We start from the raw sequence: 17,317 nt of genomic DNA, 5'->3' as shown, positions 1-17,317 counted from the left end.
GAAAAAAATAAATAAGCACAGTGTACAGGCTAATCCAATATTTCTTAACTCGTGGAGGCAGAGTAGAGCGCAGTAATAATTAAACGAAAACGTGAGCGAATCTGGAGGAGGTGTGGACGTGTCATCGAGAATGCGGCTCTGCGTGGCTCCACTCTCAGACAGTGCTGCGCAGACTCTGGCTCCACACTCTCAAGATGGCGCCGTCCTTATCCCCGGGAAACTAGCGTCACTTTGACCAATGCAAGGAAGTGGTGAGGTGTTGTCCATATTTATATACAGTCTATGTGGTATAGCCCAACAGGCACATTCAGCTGAGTTAGTGTATACACAGAAACACGCGACTACACACAATCATATATACACTAATTACCATGGCATTGATAAAACTGGGAGTCACAACAGGTAAAATGTTTTGAGTTTTTTTTTCTTTGTTGTTTTTGTTTTTGTCTTCAGTTAAACAACATTTCTAATCTTTTGGTGTTTTTCAATCACATCATATTGAGAGCAACAATACAACACTAACGTCTACTAACAACTGATTTTGGCCATCGACAAATTAAAAGACAACTAGCTCAATAGCATAGTTTGGCCAGGGAGTCTTCACAGATAACGCATGTCTACAGGATCAAGGACAAAAAAAAAAAAAAGGGTTATTTTCCAGCCAATGTCATACAGTACATAACATTATCTGTTAACAACTATAGGTCATAGTACTCTGAGCTGCTCTATTCAATGGACTTATTTTAATTTGATGTAGCGTGCAGTGCTTTGAATGGCAGAAAATGAGGAAATGTTCTTTAACTTAAGATTTTGGGAACAGAATGAAGGTAAAAATAAAGCTTTTTTTTTTTTTAAAGCATTTATGAAGCATTATGATGTACGCCATGGCGTACTATTTATCCTGGGAACTATATGATAGTGTCACTGCAGGAAAGACAATGAGAGATGATGGATCACAGGAATGGTCTTGACATGTTTAAAAAAAAAATGTGAATCTTGTCTGTTTACACAGAATTTCTCATGAATCAAAAGAAAAATAAAGCTTATTACAGATATTGGGTCTACAGGGGACTTTAATAGCAGTGACAATAATGAACACCTTCCACCACAACTGGCCTACTCTAGCTGCCACGAAAGCTGTCCTGTGTATCACTACTGTACCTAAGCCCACCAGTCCCAGCCTCTTTAGTACGTAAAGACTATGATTGGCACAACAATTTCTTGAACTTGTGTTTATTGCATGAAACACCAAGAAACATTCTGATAATAAATGTGTAAACTTTTGGTTTGTGGCAGGATATTTAATATTTTTTCAAGCTTGGCTTCCTTGGATCAAGTCCACACCTTGGATTGTCTCCAATAGTAACGGATGTAGATTAAAAGGGCCAGTTCTAGTACCTTTTTTTTTTTTAGTAGACTGGCAGCTGTTTCGCAAGATCATCTCCTGTCACACTTTCTACAACAGGGGTGTCAAACATATGGCCTGGGTGCCAAAATCGGCCCACCAGACAGTCCAGTCTGGCCCGGGGGAAGAATTACAATTAAGGACGTTAACTCCAATTTTTCAATAAAAGTATTTGCTATTCCTAATTTGTCCATTAGGGGTCACACTGTTTTAGTAAGAGTGGTGGACATGCAACCCTGTAGCGATGTGTTGTTTGCGAACGAGCCGGCTCTAAGAACCGATTCCTTGTAGCAAACAAGAAGAGCCAACTCCTGTCGGGGAGAGACGAATCTTCTGCCGCTCCTAGTCAGCTCTGCTGAGCATCCGTGCCGGCAAGGGTGGGACTTTATTTTGACTAGCACACCATGCGCACATGGTGTTTTACCTAAAGGGTCCAAATGTTAAGACTTTGGCCATTTTTTATTTGATTTGTTCGCCGTGGTTCTGTGTTCACTCATTCATTTAAAGGTTTGATTAAAATGTTAAACAAGAGTAACTTTTTTTTTTTTTTGGAACGCCAAAATTGCACTTATTTTTCTTAAGAAATGCATAAAATGTTTTGTAATAGGATGATTCATTAAATATAAACTTCTTGTACTACTTTACACTAAAACAAAAGGAAAACATTTTGACTTTTTGTTATTTATAGGCCAATATGCTATTTGGTCCGCTTTTGGTTGATCAAATTGGGGCATGTGGCCCCCTGAACTAAAATGAGTTTGACACCCCTGCTCTGCGATCTTGCCGCTTCATGTGCACAACATGGCCATGGTAGCCGAAGAGAATAATAAATTTTGACGTGTCAAAGAGTGTCCTTTAATCTTAGATAACTGAACAGCATGATGCTCATGCAATGCATCACTATTCTAAATGTATATGCAATGAATGAATACACGAAAACACAGGTGTCGAAAACTCTAAGGGGCCGTAGCAGTGGGATCGACCACTCAGGCACGTGTGGTTATGAAAAGACCCTGGACCATAAACACAGGGTTGACACAACCATCATACAACTTGGACAAACTCCATTAGTGGCACAGCATTAAACAAAAAAAAAAAAAATTAAGGCAACTAAAGATATGAATGAAACAAAGCCTTCAGAGATGCCCAGTACTTAAGTGGACATTCTGTGGCATGAAGGCTATGGAATGAATGAAAATAAATAAAACACTGTCATACCATCGTGTCTCTTCACACAACCAGGAATCAGGAAGGTACACTGAGAAACACAGGGCATGGGACGTTTAGAGTAACTGCTTCAAAATGCTTTAAACTTCCATAACCCGTCGTCCCTGGTAATGAAGTCAGAAACATGCGTATTCAATGCTACTCTCTGCCACTGGGGTACATTTGATGGAACTGAGATGCTGAACTGCAAACACAGCTACTCTTAAGGCGATACATGCCTAAGTTAAAGTTACTATAATGGCAATAGACTCTGGTGAATAATGATGTGGAGACTGGGGGGGGGGGGGGGGGGGCTGGAAATACCGGAATAGTATAAAATATTCAAGTCAAATATAATAAGGAGAGTTATTAATCCTCAATCTGAAACCGCAACATGTCCAGCACTCGTTTCGTCCACACGCGCAGCCGTGTCTCAATCTGCTCCTAGAGCTACACAGCTTCTACTCTACTGGTTACTTTTTAATTACAGCATTTCATAGATTGTCCACAATGTTTGGTAAGTTCATTGCTGAAAAAGTTAAACCTGAGTCTTCTCCCGGAGACGCAAACTCGCGCCTCCATCTCTCTTCGTTTCTCCTCTTTGAATCACCACCTCAAAGGGCGTTAGGTAACATTTGTGAAAAGCTGGAGGCCACTGTGTTGAGGCCTGAGACAAACGGGAATACAGACATTAACACATGCACTTGGGATTGGATTCATGAGGGATTGGCTGGGAGTAATGGGAGGGGGGTTGGTGGACGATTCTGAAATGAACCGTGACAGAACTCCACGGAGCGTTCGCACATGGTCCAACACAAAGATAAGCTACGAAAGATACGTCCCCTCATTAAGTTACAGCAATTTGTAGTGTGCTACTCAGACTATCAGAATGACTTGCCATTTCATTTCATTACATGTATACGGTTTGACATTGTGTTCATAGAGACAGCCGGACCATGGAATTTAGTTCTCAGCTTCGCTAGGAGACTTCAAATGCTACAAATGTATAAAAGAAAGCCTGTTACAAACTTGTTCACTAAGAAGATTATAAGGGAAACCATGGAAATATCCGTCTCTGAGCACAACACCAGGTGCCTGCTGATTTGGAAGTCTGGGATCGGGGGGTGGGGGTGGGGGGACATATTCAAAAACTACCACCGCGCTGTATTTTGTTCGGCAGAATATACAGTGAGTGGGAGGTAATTACAAAACGTGATAAACGGCTGTAACAAAATGTGGGATTTGGTCTTTCACATTATGGTTACTGCTTCGTTATGAGATAGTGCCGATTTATGATTTAAGGGGTGTAAAAGAATGGTATGTCAAGTATATATGCATGTTGTGCTTGCTGTTTAGGGAGTTATTTTCCTGCAGTCTGCATGTAAAGACTGGTGAGATAGATTAACATGCAATTGGTTCATGTCATCTTTTTAAAGAGTACGCTGCTTTAAGGGCCTACTCCTGCGGTCAAGTGCTGAGAGGAGCTAAAGTCTAAATAATACAGGGGAACAAAGGTCTCAGTGGAGTTTAGGACTGGAAGAGAAAGCACAGGGTGAAGGGATGGCGGTTAGGTAAAGACCAGATGCTGCTGGTCCAGCAGGGTTCTGGTGAAGTTGTTGATTGGCCCAATAGCGCTGAGCGACATGGCGTTGTCCCGCCCCCAGAGCAGATTAGGGCCAAACACCACAGCCAGGTTACTGTTGGTCATCTTATTCACGTCACTCCTGTCTGATACCTAGACAAACACACACAGGATGCTGTTGGTAACACAAGAGCGTTGTCTGCGAGAATATCGAGATCAGCTGGTCTTGCGCTTGTGTTTCTTGGAGGAAATGTCGCCATTCAAGCAGCTTCTTGAGTACCAGGGCCGATCTAATTCAGTTCAAACTGATTTTATCTGCCTTTTAACAGGAAGAAAAAACAGCAGATGAAAAAAAAACCACAACTACTTCTTCTTTTGTTTTAGTGGGGGTTGGCGAGCATCAAATCTGCCTAAAAAAAAAAAAAAAAACACAACTTCTTCTTCTGTTTTTGTGGCATCTGAAGAGCATCAAAGCTAGATTTGCATAATATTGTGTGTTGGCGGAGTGTAGCCCGTCAGCTGTACCTGTGCAAGGAACTTGATGAGATATTTCAGCGATTCGTAGTTTTCCTCTGGCAGCGACTGCAACAGCGTCTTCATCGTCGACACCTGGCTATCGCTGGGTACAGCTGGAAAACATCCAACAATAATATGAAGACCTCAGTTAGATCCAGATCGTGTGGGTTACTGGCAGATATCAGGTTACACAGGAATTCTGATAAGTGGGACCGGAGCCGGATCGGATGAGAGGCGGGGTACACCCTGGACAGGTCGCCAGTCTATCGCAGGGCTAACGCACAGAGACAGACAACCATTCACAGTCACTTGCTCACCTACGGCCAATTTAGAATCACCAATTAACCCAACGACCATGTCTTTGGACAGTGGGAGGAAGCTGGAGTACCCGTAGAGAACCCGCGCAGACACAGGGAGAACATGCAAACTCCACACAGAAAGGCCTCAGTCGGCCACCTTCGAGTTCTCGGTAATTGGATGAAAAAGCAGTTCTTGAAAACTGTGTTGCTGATTTCTTAAATGTCTTGCATTAAACACAGCGACTTTAAGTGCACAAACTGCACACTACAAATATTACAAGCTTGCATTTTAACTTGCTGATAAAACTAATGTCTTGGAGCCGATCCTAGACCTGCTTCCTCAAACCTTGAGCAAAAAGCCTGACGATGCAGTTCCTAAGAATTCCGATCGTGTGAATAATACTGATCGTTTGAACACACAGGCGAAGTTGACAATGTCATTGTAGAGTTGGTAGGTCAGCAGAGGCTCGGGGAGCTCCCTCATAAATGTCTTCAGAATCACGGCAGCCAAGTGGACATCTTCCATCTCTCTGAAATTCACTGTCACACCTGGAAAACACATACGTAGAAATTCAGAGGAAAAAAAATGATAAAGAATGCATGGATTATAGCTGCAGTGATCATACCTGTGTTGTACTTGAGCTGGATGTCTTTCACCAGAGTAACATTGGCAGACCGTCTGAAGATTCCCTCAATCTCCAAACCTGACAGACATAGCAAAATGGAGTTCTTACTGTCAACATACAAAACCAACATCTTGAGTAAACATCTGGACTTATGACAATCTGCTATGCAAGTGTGAGATGGATTGAAATTTCTTAAGCAGGCTGAGATACTGGGTAGGAATATCAGGGACAGCCCATGTCTGGTTCTCCTCATATTTATTAGATAGAAGGTTTTATGTTGCTGTGAATAATTTTAAATCATTTGTGTGTAATATGATGTATGGTGTTCCTCAGGGGTTGGTGTTAGGACCAAATGTATTTTCTTTGTACGTGCTTTCTTTGGGACACATAACTTGCAGGCATGGTGTCTCCTTCCATTTTTATCCAGACGATACTCAGATCTACATGCCTTCTACAGGGTTAGCGTTTCGATCCCCGGAAAATGCTACATGCCAAAGTGCCCTTGAGCAAGACACTAAACCTCCAGTTGTGTGTGCTTGTGTGAGCGAATGGGTAGATGTGGCTGTGACTATAAAACACTTTGCGTACCAATAGGTAGAAAAGCGCTGTATAAAAACAAGGCCGTTTACCATTTACCATTGTTAACAAGTCAGACATGGGGACCCTGAGTTTATTACACAACTGCCTACATGACATTAAAAACTGGATGAACAACAACTTCCTGCAGTTAAACTCAGACAAAACGTTACTGGACCTCAGCAGCTGCCAAAGCAAGGTCTACCCTTGGCTAGTTCCCTCTGCAACAACATCAGTACGGTTATGAAAGTTTTGAGTGCCATATTACTAACATAGTTCAAACTTGGTTTTTTTACCACCCGAGGAACATTTGTGGACAAGTTCATGAGTGCATTGTGTTTTTGTTACCTTGATCTGAAAGGAAGCTAATGGTGTCTCTCATCACCACAGGCACTGGATGCCCATCTGGATCCCTCTGACGGAGCCTGACACACACACACAAAAACACAGGTGTTAGCATAGACCACAGGTTTCCAGCCAGCTAGCATTTAGAGCAAATGTCTCTACAAACAATACTGGTGTTAGTACAGTCTGGTAAAGGGAGAATCTAAGATTCATTGTCTTACACTGTCAATGGCACTCCGAACACTTGGTCAGGGGCGGGAGGACTGCGAGGAGGAGACACGGGGGGTTGAGCAGCCGGTTTCAGAGCGGCTCTCAATTTGTTGTCATACCTGACACAGAGACAAAGTTATCTTATCAGCTACAGCTAATTTAAAAGATAAGCTATGCATTGCAAATGTTGTTGAATATTTGTGAAGAAATATGTTCAAATGTAGTTTACAGTATATAGAAAACATATAAACAGCAGCTAATGTAATAAAACAACACACATTTAATTGCATGAATAGTGTGCAGAATGACAGCTCAAAAGAACACATCACTGTGTATCATTTCAAAAATTTATGCTCTTACTCCTTAACACGGGTGGGAATCACCAGCTGCTCACACTTGACCACATCCTCCAGCTCGCTCAGATAGCTCACATAGTTGATCTTCCTGCCAAACTTAAAACTAAAAGAGAGAGAAAATCAACTTACTTTCTCTTTTTTTTTTTTTTGAATTTCCTGTATTCACATTATGCAGCAGTTAATTGCAAGTAATATGTGGTTTGAAACAGCCAAACAAGTTTTGTCGTTTTTTTCAAAAAGGATAAAAATACAGATAAATGCTATGCTCAGCAGAACATAACCTATACAATGGTTCCTTAATTAAATCAATCAACAAAATATTAGCTTTGCAAATATTTTCCAAGGATTGTGTGAAGACCTGTATCAGGTACTTTTATTTTCGGCTGAAATTTGCTGCGGTCGTTGCTTGCACATGTTGTTTCGGCGATAAAAGTCCGAAAATATTCGTCCGAAAACCGAAAATGCACTTCTGGGCCATTTTCGGCCAAAAATCTATCGCAGAAACAACACGGCCGAAACAGGATGTTGTGATGATGCAAGCAACAACCACAACAATTTTCGGCCGAAAACCGAAAATGCACTTTTGGACAAAAATTTTCGGTGCATCCCTATTGCACGTAATAAAAACACTCTTGAAAGCCGCTAGTAAAAAGTAAAGCGCTAGTAAATAGGTGCAACGTAGTCAATAAACAGAAATAAAATACAAATAAATAAAACGAATAAAAATAAAAATAGACTCTTGTCTTTTGCACAAGAAAATCACTGCAAAAATCAACAAAATATTAGCTTTGCAAATATTTTCCAAGGATTGTGTGAAGACATGTGCTTGTACCAAGTATCAAGTACTTTCGGGCCATTTTCGGATGAAATTTGCTGTGGTTGTTGCTTGCGCATGTTGTTTCGGCGATAAAAGTCCGAAAATATTCGGCCGAAAACCGAAAATGCACTCTTGGACCATTCTCGGCCAAAAATTTTCGCCGAAACAACACGGCCGAAACAGGATGTTGTGATGATGCAAGCAACAACCACAACAATTTTCGTCCGAAAACCGAAAATGCACTTTTGCACAAAAATTTTCGGTGCATCCCTATTGCACATAATAAAAACACTCTTGAAAGCCGCTAGCAAAAAAGTAAAGCGCTAGTAAATAGGTGCAACGTAGTCAATTAACAGAAATAAAATACAAATAAATAAAATGAATAAAAATAAAAATAGACTCGTGTTTGGAGCAAAAAAATCACTGCAAAAAGCTTTAAGATTTATTTAAGATCTATACAAATGACATTACATTTGTGTATTTTATATATAAACGCATTATATATACATATTTAAATCTGGATGTGAAGCATTCTAAGCTTTGCAATTAGTCCAATCTGGAGCAGTGCGACAATCAGCATGTGCTTAAATTTAATAGCTGGGTAGATACCACTCAACTTTGTTAGATATTGATAATGCCATAAGAGTCTATCTAAGATATTGTTCATTGTGTGCAAGCGCTTCTATGTCCTAATAATACATTTTGCAGTGGTGACAGTTGTCATGGCTGCTTGCTATGGTTACTTACCTCATCTTAACTTACACATGAGCCGAGAAATTGATTAAAAATGACTGCGGAGCTGAAGTAACGGGAATTAAATCACTCCGATTGTGAAACAAGAAAAACTTTTAAACTCTTCAGTCAGTATATGTATGGCTGATATCCATCTTCAAACACTCGGTGCACTTTCTCTCATAATGTGTGCCTCATGGGTAGATTCATATCACCATGCTGTCGGTAATCTATAGCTAAATGTGGAGTAGCTCGGTCACAAAATTATGTTTGGTTATTTGAATAAGTACCTGATGATGGGTTTGAAGAGGATCAGAAGAGTCTTGATGAACATGGTGGGATGGACAATGTACAGGGCCTTGATATTCTTCTTATACCTGAAAACAAAGCACACATACACTTTAGAACAAGTATTGTTTTCTACTAAACTTTTTTGCTGATGGCAATCCTACAAGGACGTCCGGCATGGTGCAGTCAGTGCAAGAGAAACTCAAGGGTATGTTAATATTTTTTTATTGTATAGAAGGAAAAACGTGTGCTATAGCATGTAGGGAGGCCACTTAGTTCATTCACTCACTCACTCACTCACAGATATGTACAAATCATTCATTTTCTTGAAAATACAAACACAAAAGCATAATATTTTAGTTTCATTTGTTTGATTGGGTTCTCTTTGTCTACTGTCAAAGTACATACTGTTGAATAATTAAGCAGCACTGCATATATTCTGTGCTAAACACTACAATGCCTCGCAATTAGCCATAGCCGGTTTTGAGGTCAGAACAAGTCTTCCGTTAAAACTGTTAAAGGGGAAGTAAATAACTGAAGCCAGGCCAATCAGCTATGACACATTGCAAGCAACGTCCACCGGTTATAGTTATTGAGCTTACTTTCTGTCAAACTCCCTGTATGCGTCCCGTAGCCAGCCGAGAGATGGTTTGTTTTCGCTGGTTAGCCCATGATGGAAATAGATCAGAGTGTAGTCGCTTTCCACGTACTGATCTAGAGTTCCTTTAAGATACCTGTGAAAAGAAATACATTAAAACACATTTAAATGTTATATCCAATGTACCCTGCCTTGAAGTCAAGCCATCATCCTTCGCCCTATTCAAATAGCAGTCCTTGCTATAGACAGACATCTAAAAAACTCAAAGATACCTACATGGAAAAGCAGGATTGTAGAAAAAAAGGGAAGAAATCAGAATACTTTTATGCCAAATTTGAAACACGCAATGTTACAAGTCTCACCCTTACAAATACTTAGATCAAACCACACACTTGTCAACTGAGGAGAAGCCTGAGGCAGCATGTGTTGACGATAGCCTGTATATAAATATGGACAATGCGTCCCCACTTCCTTGGCCGAACTGACGCGAGCTTCCCCGGTGATACGGGTGGCGCCATCTTGCCAGTTTGGAGCCAGGGGTTTGAGAAGGATCCGAGAGCGGAGCCTCGCGTAGCCGCGTTGTGGATGACCTGCCCACACTCCTGCCAGACTCATTTGCATTTTTTGTTTGATTAATACTGCACTCTGCTCTACCTCCACCAGTTACAAAGAAATGCTGGAAGATAAACTCTACTTATTTATTTATTTTTTCCAACTCCCACAATCCTGTGGGACCGCTTCACAGAGCGGTTGGCAAGGCAACTTGTAGTCATCATGATGTCACATCCTGTTTCTATAGCGTCAAGTAACTAAAACAAAACTTCAGAAAAATAGACACTTTAGTACGCATCAGCATTGTATTAACTACCTAAAATGACAGAAACCATACTTGGAAAAAATGATTTGACGTGTACTTCAAATGACCTATACTGCAGCTAGCCAACAAGGGGGAGCTCTACTGGCTTTGGCTTTTGTCTGTGTTTCTGACCACTCAATGAAGGTTACGTTACTACTTACATCAGCAGCCTGTGATGGTCCAGCTGGTGCTGCGGGGGCATCCTGCAGGCGTTAAACACTATCACCTTTCTGCCAAAGTTATCATCGCCTGCAAACGGATGTTAAACATTACCTACATCTGCACACTTTCCTTTAACGACAAAAGTAGAACTAATTGGTCAAAGATAAAAACACAAGACAATGTCATGGCATAGTGATTAGAGAACTGACCTGCAACTTCAATGATCTGATGCCTGGCAATGTCATAGAAAGGATGGTCCCAGGGCAGGTGGGGAGAGCCAGCATCGAAGGGCTGGGAAATGTCTGTCTCTGAAACACACACACCCATTTTGTGTTTCAAATCACTCTGATCGGCACATTGTTCTTGCTTCTCCATGAGCGCACGGTATATATGGGTTAGATTTGTATCTGATAATCTTGCGCGCAGGTGTCCACGCATAAATCCCCTCTCACCTGACTTACTGAGAGTAGACTCGTCGGCCGGCCACTGCTGGTCCTCTATGGTGGCCAGCTTGAGCTGTCCCAACTGTGCAGCCGCCGAGTCTTCGCCCAAATCTACCAGCAGCTCTGAAGACATCGCACACGCCGCAGAATGGTGCCACGCGCACCGTCACACGCACTGGAATGTGAGCACCCGGATGCGCTCACACATACACGCACAAGGCTGTAAACAAAAGACAGTTGAGTGGTAAGAATAAGTAGGTGGGGAAATGGACTTGTGAAGGATGGCGCCAAGCGACTAATGGGTTTATATCTCCCCGTCTAACCCTCTGGTTCGTGGACAACCCACTCCACCTACTGATAAATTCAAATCTGCACAGACCCTAACGCCGTAGCCTGATGTGCATCTCCCCAGAAATGTAATTTCCAGCCGCTTACCCATCTCCGCAATTTTCAAATTGATTGTTTTGGATAAAGAAATACATGGAACACATGGAGGAAACTGAGACGGTTCGAAGACAAAGAAGCACCGTCATGGTTCGAGAAGCCTGACGAGTGTACGCACATTTTGTCGCCACGTCCAAGTGAATGTTTGTGCCACATTTATGAGCCATTTAGTGACATAATGCCAACTATTTCAGTCACCGGGGCATAGACGTAAAAACACAAGGGCCATTTCTAACCCCAACACTGCAGTGAGCCTAAGTCAGCAGCATAATGGAACCGCTTCAAACTAATTACTGCGTCTCTTTCCTCTTTTCAGATGCTGCATTAACTCTGCGCCCATTTTCACATGCTTCCTCTTTTGCCTCCCAACCCCCACTTTTTCACCCCGCTCTCGCTTTCAAACACACACACACACACACACACACACACACAAACACGGCCTCTGCTCTTTCGCCGCTATATGACGTTATGCTGTCTGACAGCATGCTGCTTTAAATAAATATCGCTACTAACCAACAGTCGGCCTAGTTGTGGGGGTGATGCTGAGAAGGATTTTTGATGATGCTGGCAGTAACGGGTTCCTCTTTCCTTTTTGTTCCTGAACGCAACCTAATTGCGTTCCCCGAGAAGGTCAGCGTAGGTCACGCAATCTGGCTGAAAGTACATTTCTAGATATGACTGAGGTCCACCGTCTCTGTTTAAAACCGGCAAGAAGCAGCTATTCGTGCAGGACTATTTTAACCATAGAGGAACAACCGTGGGTGATTCCTTGATGGCAAGTGTGTGCTTGTTTGAAAGAGAACAAACAGGCCTATTAGCTATCTCGCCAATTTAGGCCACAGCGACTGAGTGTATTCAGTGTGCCAGCATCCTAAATACAACTGTGCCATGTTGGATGAACTGTAAAGTCCAAGAGAATATTGACCAGCTGACCAGGAAGCAGCCCTAAAAAAAAATAAGCATGACACGTACATATTTTAGGGATGATCTACACATTAGCTAACCACAGTGAATAGCAACAATCCAGTAAACTGCAGCGGGCCCACAGGGACAGAAAGGGCTTGTTCAGGCCTTGTATTACAATCTGATCTTGAGAAAGCATTTGAGAGACCCGATTTGGAGGTGATCTGGGTCGCATGTGTCAATTTCTTTGGTAGTGTGTGAACGCAATGCACCCTTGGTTGCATTAAAGACCACCTATACTCAACAGGAGTGGTTCTTTGTCTGCGGAGTTTTGCCTCATTCATTCTGAAAAAGGTACACTGCTACTGTAAGACGTTATTTGATGAGAATTCATTTGTGTAATTTTTTGCAGATAATTGGTTAATATGTTTTGTATTATTTAGTGCTCAGACACTCATGTTCACGTATGTCGCTAAAGTCCAGGGAAGAAGAGACTTCCGTTCCGTTTTTTTTTGGTTTGGTTTTATGGGGGCCAAGAGTACACTCTACACTATTACACTATTAAAAATGATGACCTAAAAAGGACCGTAAATCGTGTTTGTTCATTAGTAATGACAGCATTTTAAAATATTCTTTCCTTGGAGCTGTTCATGAACTAAAAAAAATAAATAAATCTAAGTGCTTTACAAATGAAAGTGTGTAATATGAGTACAGTATGATTCTGTGTTAATTATTGATGTATAAGGAGCAGTGTGTGGTTAAGTCACGTATTTCCTCAATCACTGATGAGGAAATACACATTTACATTTATTACCAGAGATTACAGTGCGTACGGCAACTCCTAGGGTTATAATCTGAGTTTTGTTCAGGTCTAAGTAACATCAGGGCGTAGACCAATAAATAATAACTTCACGTTTGTCAACAGCACTGTTCTTGGTTCTGGAGCAGCGGTAGAGATCCAGCTGTGACAATATTCTACCGCGCCCCAGATGTCTGGGTTTATTCGCATACAAAGTACAAAACTGAGATCGGATTTGAAAACGCATGTTAATGACGGGTCTGAACACGGGGGGCTGGTCACTATACATTCAGATATGCCAGACTGGATATTGATGCAAGGTCTGAACAGGATCATAGTGAAAGTTCACAGGACTGTTGTGACTCATCATATTTTTAATTTAACAATAACCTTTTTGTGAATGTTGTAATGTTGTAACTACCCTAACTGAATCACTTACAGCAAGTAAGCACTGCATACATCCAGCATTAAGTGCATAAGTCACGTGTTTCACAAGAAATGGAAAATTCTGGATATTAAGAATTATTAATAGCTGTTAATCTGAAAATCTTTTTTACTCATATGTAGTAATCATAGAGACCTCTTCCCACGCTGCAATGCCAAAGCAACAGACAAACTACTAAACCTCTTAAGCTCCATCTTCTTCTCAGTTGGCACACATCGAAGCCACATTAGAGAAAAACACGTGGAAATGAGTGGAAAATGCAATTTTAGGTGACTACTGAGGAAGAGATGAAAAAGATGCTCTTTTGAACTTTTAAATCACCCTTATGTGTATATAGCTCATATGATGACGCCTCAATATTTAGGTGGTAACAGAAGAAAGATCCATGTCACAAATATACTGAAAGTGGAGTCACAACACTATTTTTCCACATTTTTGCTTTCAAGGTCAACAGTGAACCACCGCCACTTACGCATTACCAATTTTAATTTATCATATTAAAACAACAACATTTCCAGGTTCCAGCTTTTCAACTGTCAGGATTACCTGCTATTCTTAGTTTTATATTATTGTGCATTAAATATTTTTGGAGCTGCTTAGAATCTGTGACGGGCATCATTTAAACCCATTCGAGGCATTTCTAGAGTTGACATAACAAATTTACTACTCAAGAAAATTTGGGCCAGTGAATTGCCAAGTAAAATAATCATCCTGGTTTGAGTCCTCCAGGATTGACAGTGGAACAAAGCACCAGCATCCTGTGATCTGTCCAACCCCACCCAGCTATAACACCTATCTGCAGGTGTTACTATTTGAGAATCATATTGCGGAACAGCCCTGCATCCTCATACATACTTACAGAGTCACGCAAACATCCACTCTTTGTACACATGAATAGTTTAAAGAAGGATCCAGAAGTCACAGCACCCTACCCACTTCATTCCTCTGCAGAGCACCTGAGGAAAGCAGTGTGCTTTCGGGGTTGGAAAGTAGATACCAGGGAAAGTATATTGCATATTAAACCCACAGAGATAATGGCACCGGAAGAAACACATTGCTAGCATGACTTCTCATTTCTACATCTAAAGTACTGGTGATGCAGTTACAAAATGAGGGATATCATCGGATGTTAAAGGATTCACAGTGCACTAGCAAATCACAAACACACCACTCTTTCTATGTCAGGGTTGTAAAACTCAATTTAGTTCAGGGGTCACACACAACCTAATTTGATCTAAAGGGGGACGAACCAGTAAGATAATAGCATAATAACCTATGAGTCCATTTGTTTTAGTGCATAGAAGATCAAGTATATCAGGAGAATGTTTACATTTAATGAACTACCCTTCAAAAAAATAAAATTTTGTAAGAAAAATAAGTGCAATTTGAGCACATTGTGGTCTGCTGATTAGTCCTGGGTCTCTGTGTAATGTTCTGTCCAATTCTCTTACTAGAACAGTTGACAAATTAAGGAGAGCAGTTGTTTTCATTAAAAAAAAAATCCAGTCTTCTATGTAATTTTCGCAAATTCACGCTGTGGGCCAGATTAGACCCTCCGGCGGGCCGCTTTTGGCCCGCGGGCCGTATGTTTGACACCTGTGCCCCCCTCTCTCTCTCACACACACACCTTTAAGCGACGGTTTTAGGAAATCTATGAAGGATTGAGTTAGCATGGTGGTCAAAGGTAAAAAATAACGCATATTTCTGACACCAATTAAAGGAGCATTTACACAACACTCTAATTGTTGCTACGCAAAGGAAATGAAGCTAACGACCTAGCCTTCGATAGTCCACTGATAAAATCAACAAGTGAGCAGCCATACAGTCAGGTAACTGACTTCACCTACTTTTGCGCACAAAGTCAGCTAAAGAAAATATTTACAAGATTTTAGCCCTTTCTGGAGACAGGCTAAATGGGTTATTTTAGCCACACTGGCTGACGAATGTTTCATAGCAATGCGCATTAGCAAACTGCCAAGCAAGCTAGTACGGTTGATTTAGCAATATGTCCCTCTGCGGATATACATTTTATACAAACTGCTCTTTTGCTGCGTGAGAAGACAGTGTTAAGAGATCGACTGGAGTTACCTTAGCCTAGCTAAACCCCATCGTCGAAGTGTATACAATTAACGTTATCATAACAAATTAGTCCGATGATGCACAACTGAGATCACACGACCGCAAACGCCTCTCGCGATCCCCGTGGCCCTGACTTCTTGGATATAACAGCAGTCACAACACTGCGAAATGTTTATTTACCTCAATTGTGTAGTTGGTCTCTGTTCACCGATGAGCCCTTTGGCGTCTGCAGTCGCGATCTTTTGACAGCAACAATACCCTTTCCGGTTTGTATTTTCAAGTTAAATGTAGCGACTTAATTGTGTTCATGTCGTCCCGTCAAAATAAAAGCACTACGTGTGAAAGAGCTAGATGTTTTTAATTTTGACAAACGAAAGCACTAATTGCTTTTGTTTTGTGTTGTAACCGTGCCCTCTGATTTAGGGGTATTACAACGTCTCATGTTACTTATTAGTGGCGTTTGACACAAGTCGGGATAGAAAATATCAACTCCCTTGTACTTTAAAACTTGACTCAACATACTGCAGTGAAGTTCATAGACGATGTGTCATAGGGCCCAAATTGCAGAATAAATTACACAAAACCATGTTGTACTCAATATCTTCATGTCTACATAATGTTAGTGAGAATTATGATTCAAAATTATAAATTTTTCTCGGCCTCATGTAGCACACTACTTTGATGTGTAGTTTGTACTAATATAATTTTAACTTAATATTTGAAAAGAAGGTAATTGCATTTTTATAGCTTAGCTTCCATGTCACGTGATCCACTAACTAAAAAAAATATCCCAAACTGTACTACTACACTGGACATACTGGATTCAACAGCTTCTATTTTATTAATTTTAGGGGAAAATCACAATTATTATGTATTCATGATAAACTCAGTAGTCTCAATAGCTTCCATGTCATGTGTCTCACTGATTACAAACTTATGCCGAATTACTACTGAAAAATAAAATTAAAAAAATACACTAATATGCATTATGTATGACTCCCCTCATACTGGCAGTTAATCAGTAACATAAATGATCTGTCTGGGTTTGTGAGCGTCATTTCAAAATAACAACGTTTAAATGAAACACGCTGACGCCTACAATGAACGTTTAAACCAGGGGTTCCCAAACTTTTCCATGCCAAGGCCCCCAAACAGCATTAGCTTCTGGCCGGGGACCCCCTTTGCAAAACCTTCAGACAATGCTACAAAATATGTAAAGAAACATCTTTTATAATGTATTTTCTTACTTTTATTCACTATTCAATAACTACTACATTTGTTTAGCATAACTGCTGCCTCATATTTTCTGATTTTAGTTGGCCAGGAGTTCTTAGGTTTTTTTTTTTGCAGCAGTGTCCTCCACGACAGGGCTGTTGGTCTGTTCCTTCGGTCTCTTTCTTGTCAAAAACCTGGCCATTTTGTGCTAGCTACATGCTAGCTACATGCTAGCCTGAGGAGCAAAGCAGCTTGATAAATGGTGCCACCGCCAGGTCTGCACAGATTATGAGGTCATGAACGATGTTTTGACTGGCAGGGAATCAGAAAGATGAGCATGGCAAATAACATTTAGATATGATATATTATTAATAATTATGTTTTATGATAATGATTTAAAAAAATAATTAGATTC

The 17,317-nt window shown here is 40.9% G+C and overlaps 1 protein-coding gene across 2 annotated transcripts; it reads right to left on the bottom strand.

Moving 5' to 3' along the window:
- Positions 1 to 962: 962 nt before the first annotated feature.
- arhgap1 (Rho GTPase activating protein 1) lies at positions 963 to 15,988 on the bottom strand. Of its 2 annotated transcripts, none has more exons than XM_084574109.1 (13): positions 15,868 to 15,988; positions 11,027 to 11,237; positions 10,784 to 10,882; positions 10,574 to 10,661; positions 9,561 to 9,692; positions 8,961 to 9,047; positions 7,126 to 7,224; positions 6,777 to 6,884; positions 6,559 to 6,635; positions 5,635 to 5,712; positions 5,429 to 5,557; positions 4,719 to 4,822; positions 963 to 4,346 (listed from the first exon to the last, which is right to left on the bottom strand). In XM_084574109.1, exons 2-13 carry the CDS (start codon positions 11,148 to 11,150, stop codon positions 4,179 to 4,181), a joined length of 1,293 nt encoding a protein of 430 aa, XP_084430235.1. In that variant the 5' UTR covers positions 11,151 to 11,237; positions 15,868 to 15,988; the 3' UTR covers positions 963 to 4,178. The 2 variants fall into 2 exon arrangements, with proteins under 2 accessions (XP_084430235.1, XP_084430236.1); XM_084574110.1 differs by having other exon boundaries at positions 11,036 to 11,237.
- Positions 15,989 to 17,317: the final 1,329 nt, after the last annotated feature.

This window comes from Chelon labrosus (assembly GCF_963514085.1).
Source record: "Chelon labrosus genome assembly, chromosome: 24".
Classification (NCBI taxonomy): domain Eukaryota; kingdom Metazoa; phylum Chordata; class Actinopteri; order Mugiliformes; family Mugilidae; genus Chelon; species Chelon labrosus.
This window is presented reverse-complemented; position numbering and strand designations above follow the sequence as displayed.

Coding starts and splice junctions, on each gene's coding strand:
- arhgap1 (XM_084574109.1), bottom strand. CDS start 11,150: ATGTCTTCAGAGCTGCTGGTAGATTTGGGCGAAGACTCGGCGGCTGCA. Junction 10,883..11,026: donor GTCTACTCTCAGTAAGTCAG/GTGAGAGGGGAT, acceptor TGTGTGTTTCAG/AGACAGACATTTCCCAGCCC. Junction 10,662..10,783: donor TCAGATCATTGAAGTTGCAG/GTCAGTTCTCTA, acceptor ATCCGTTTGCAG/GCGATGATAACTTTGGCAGA.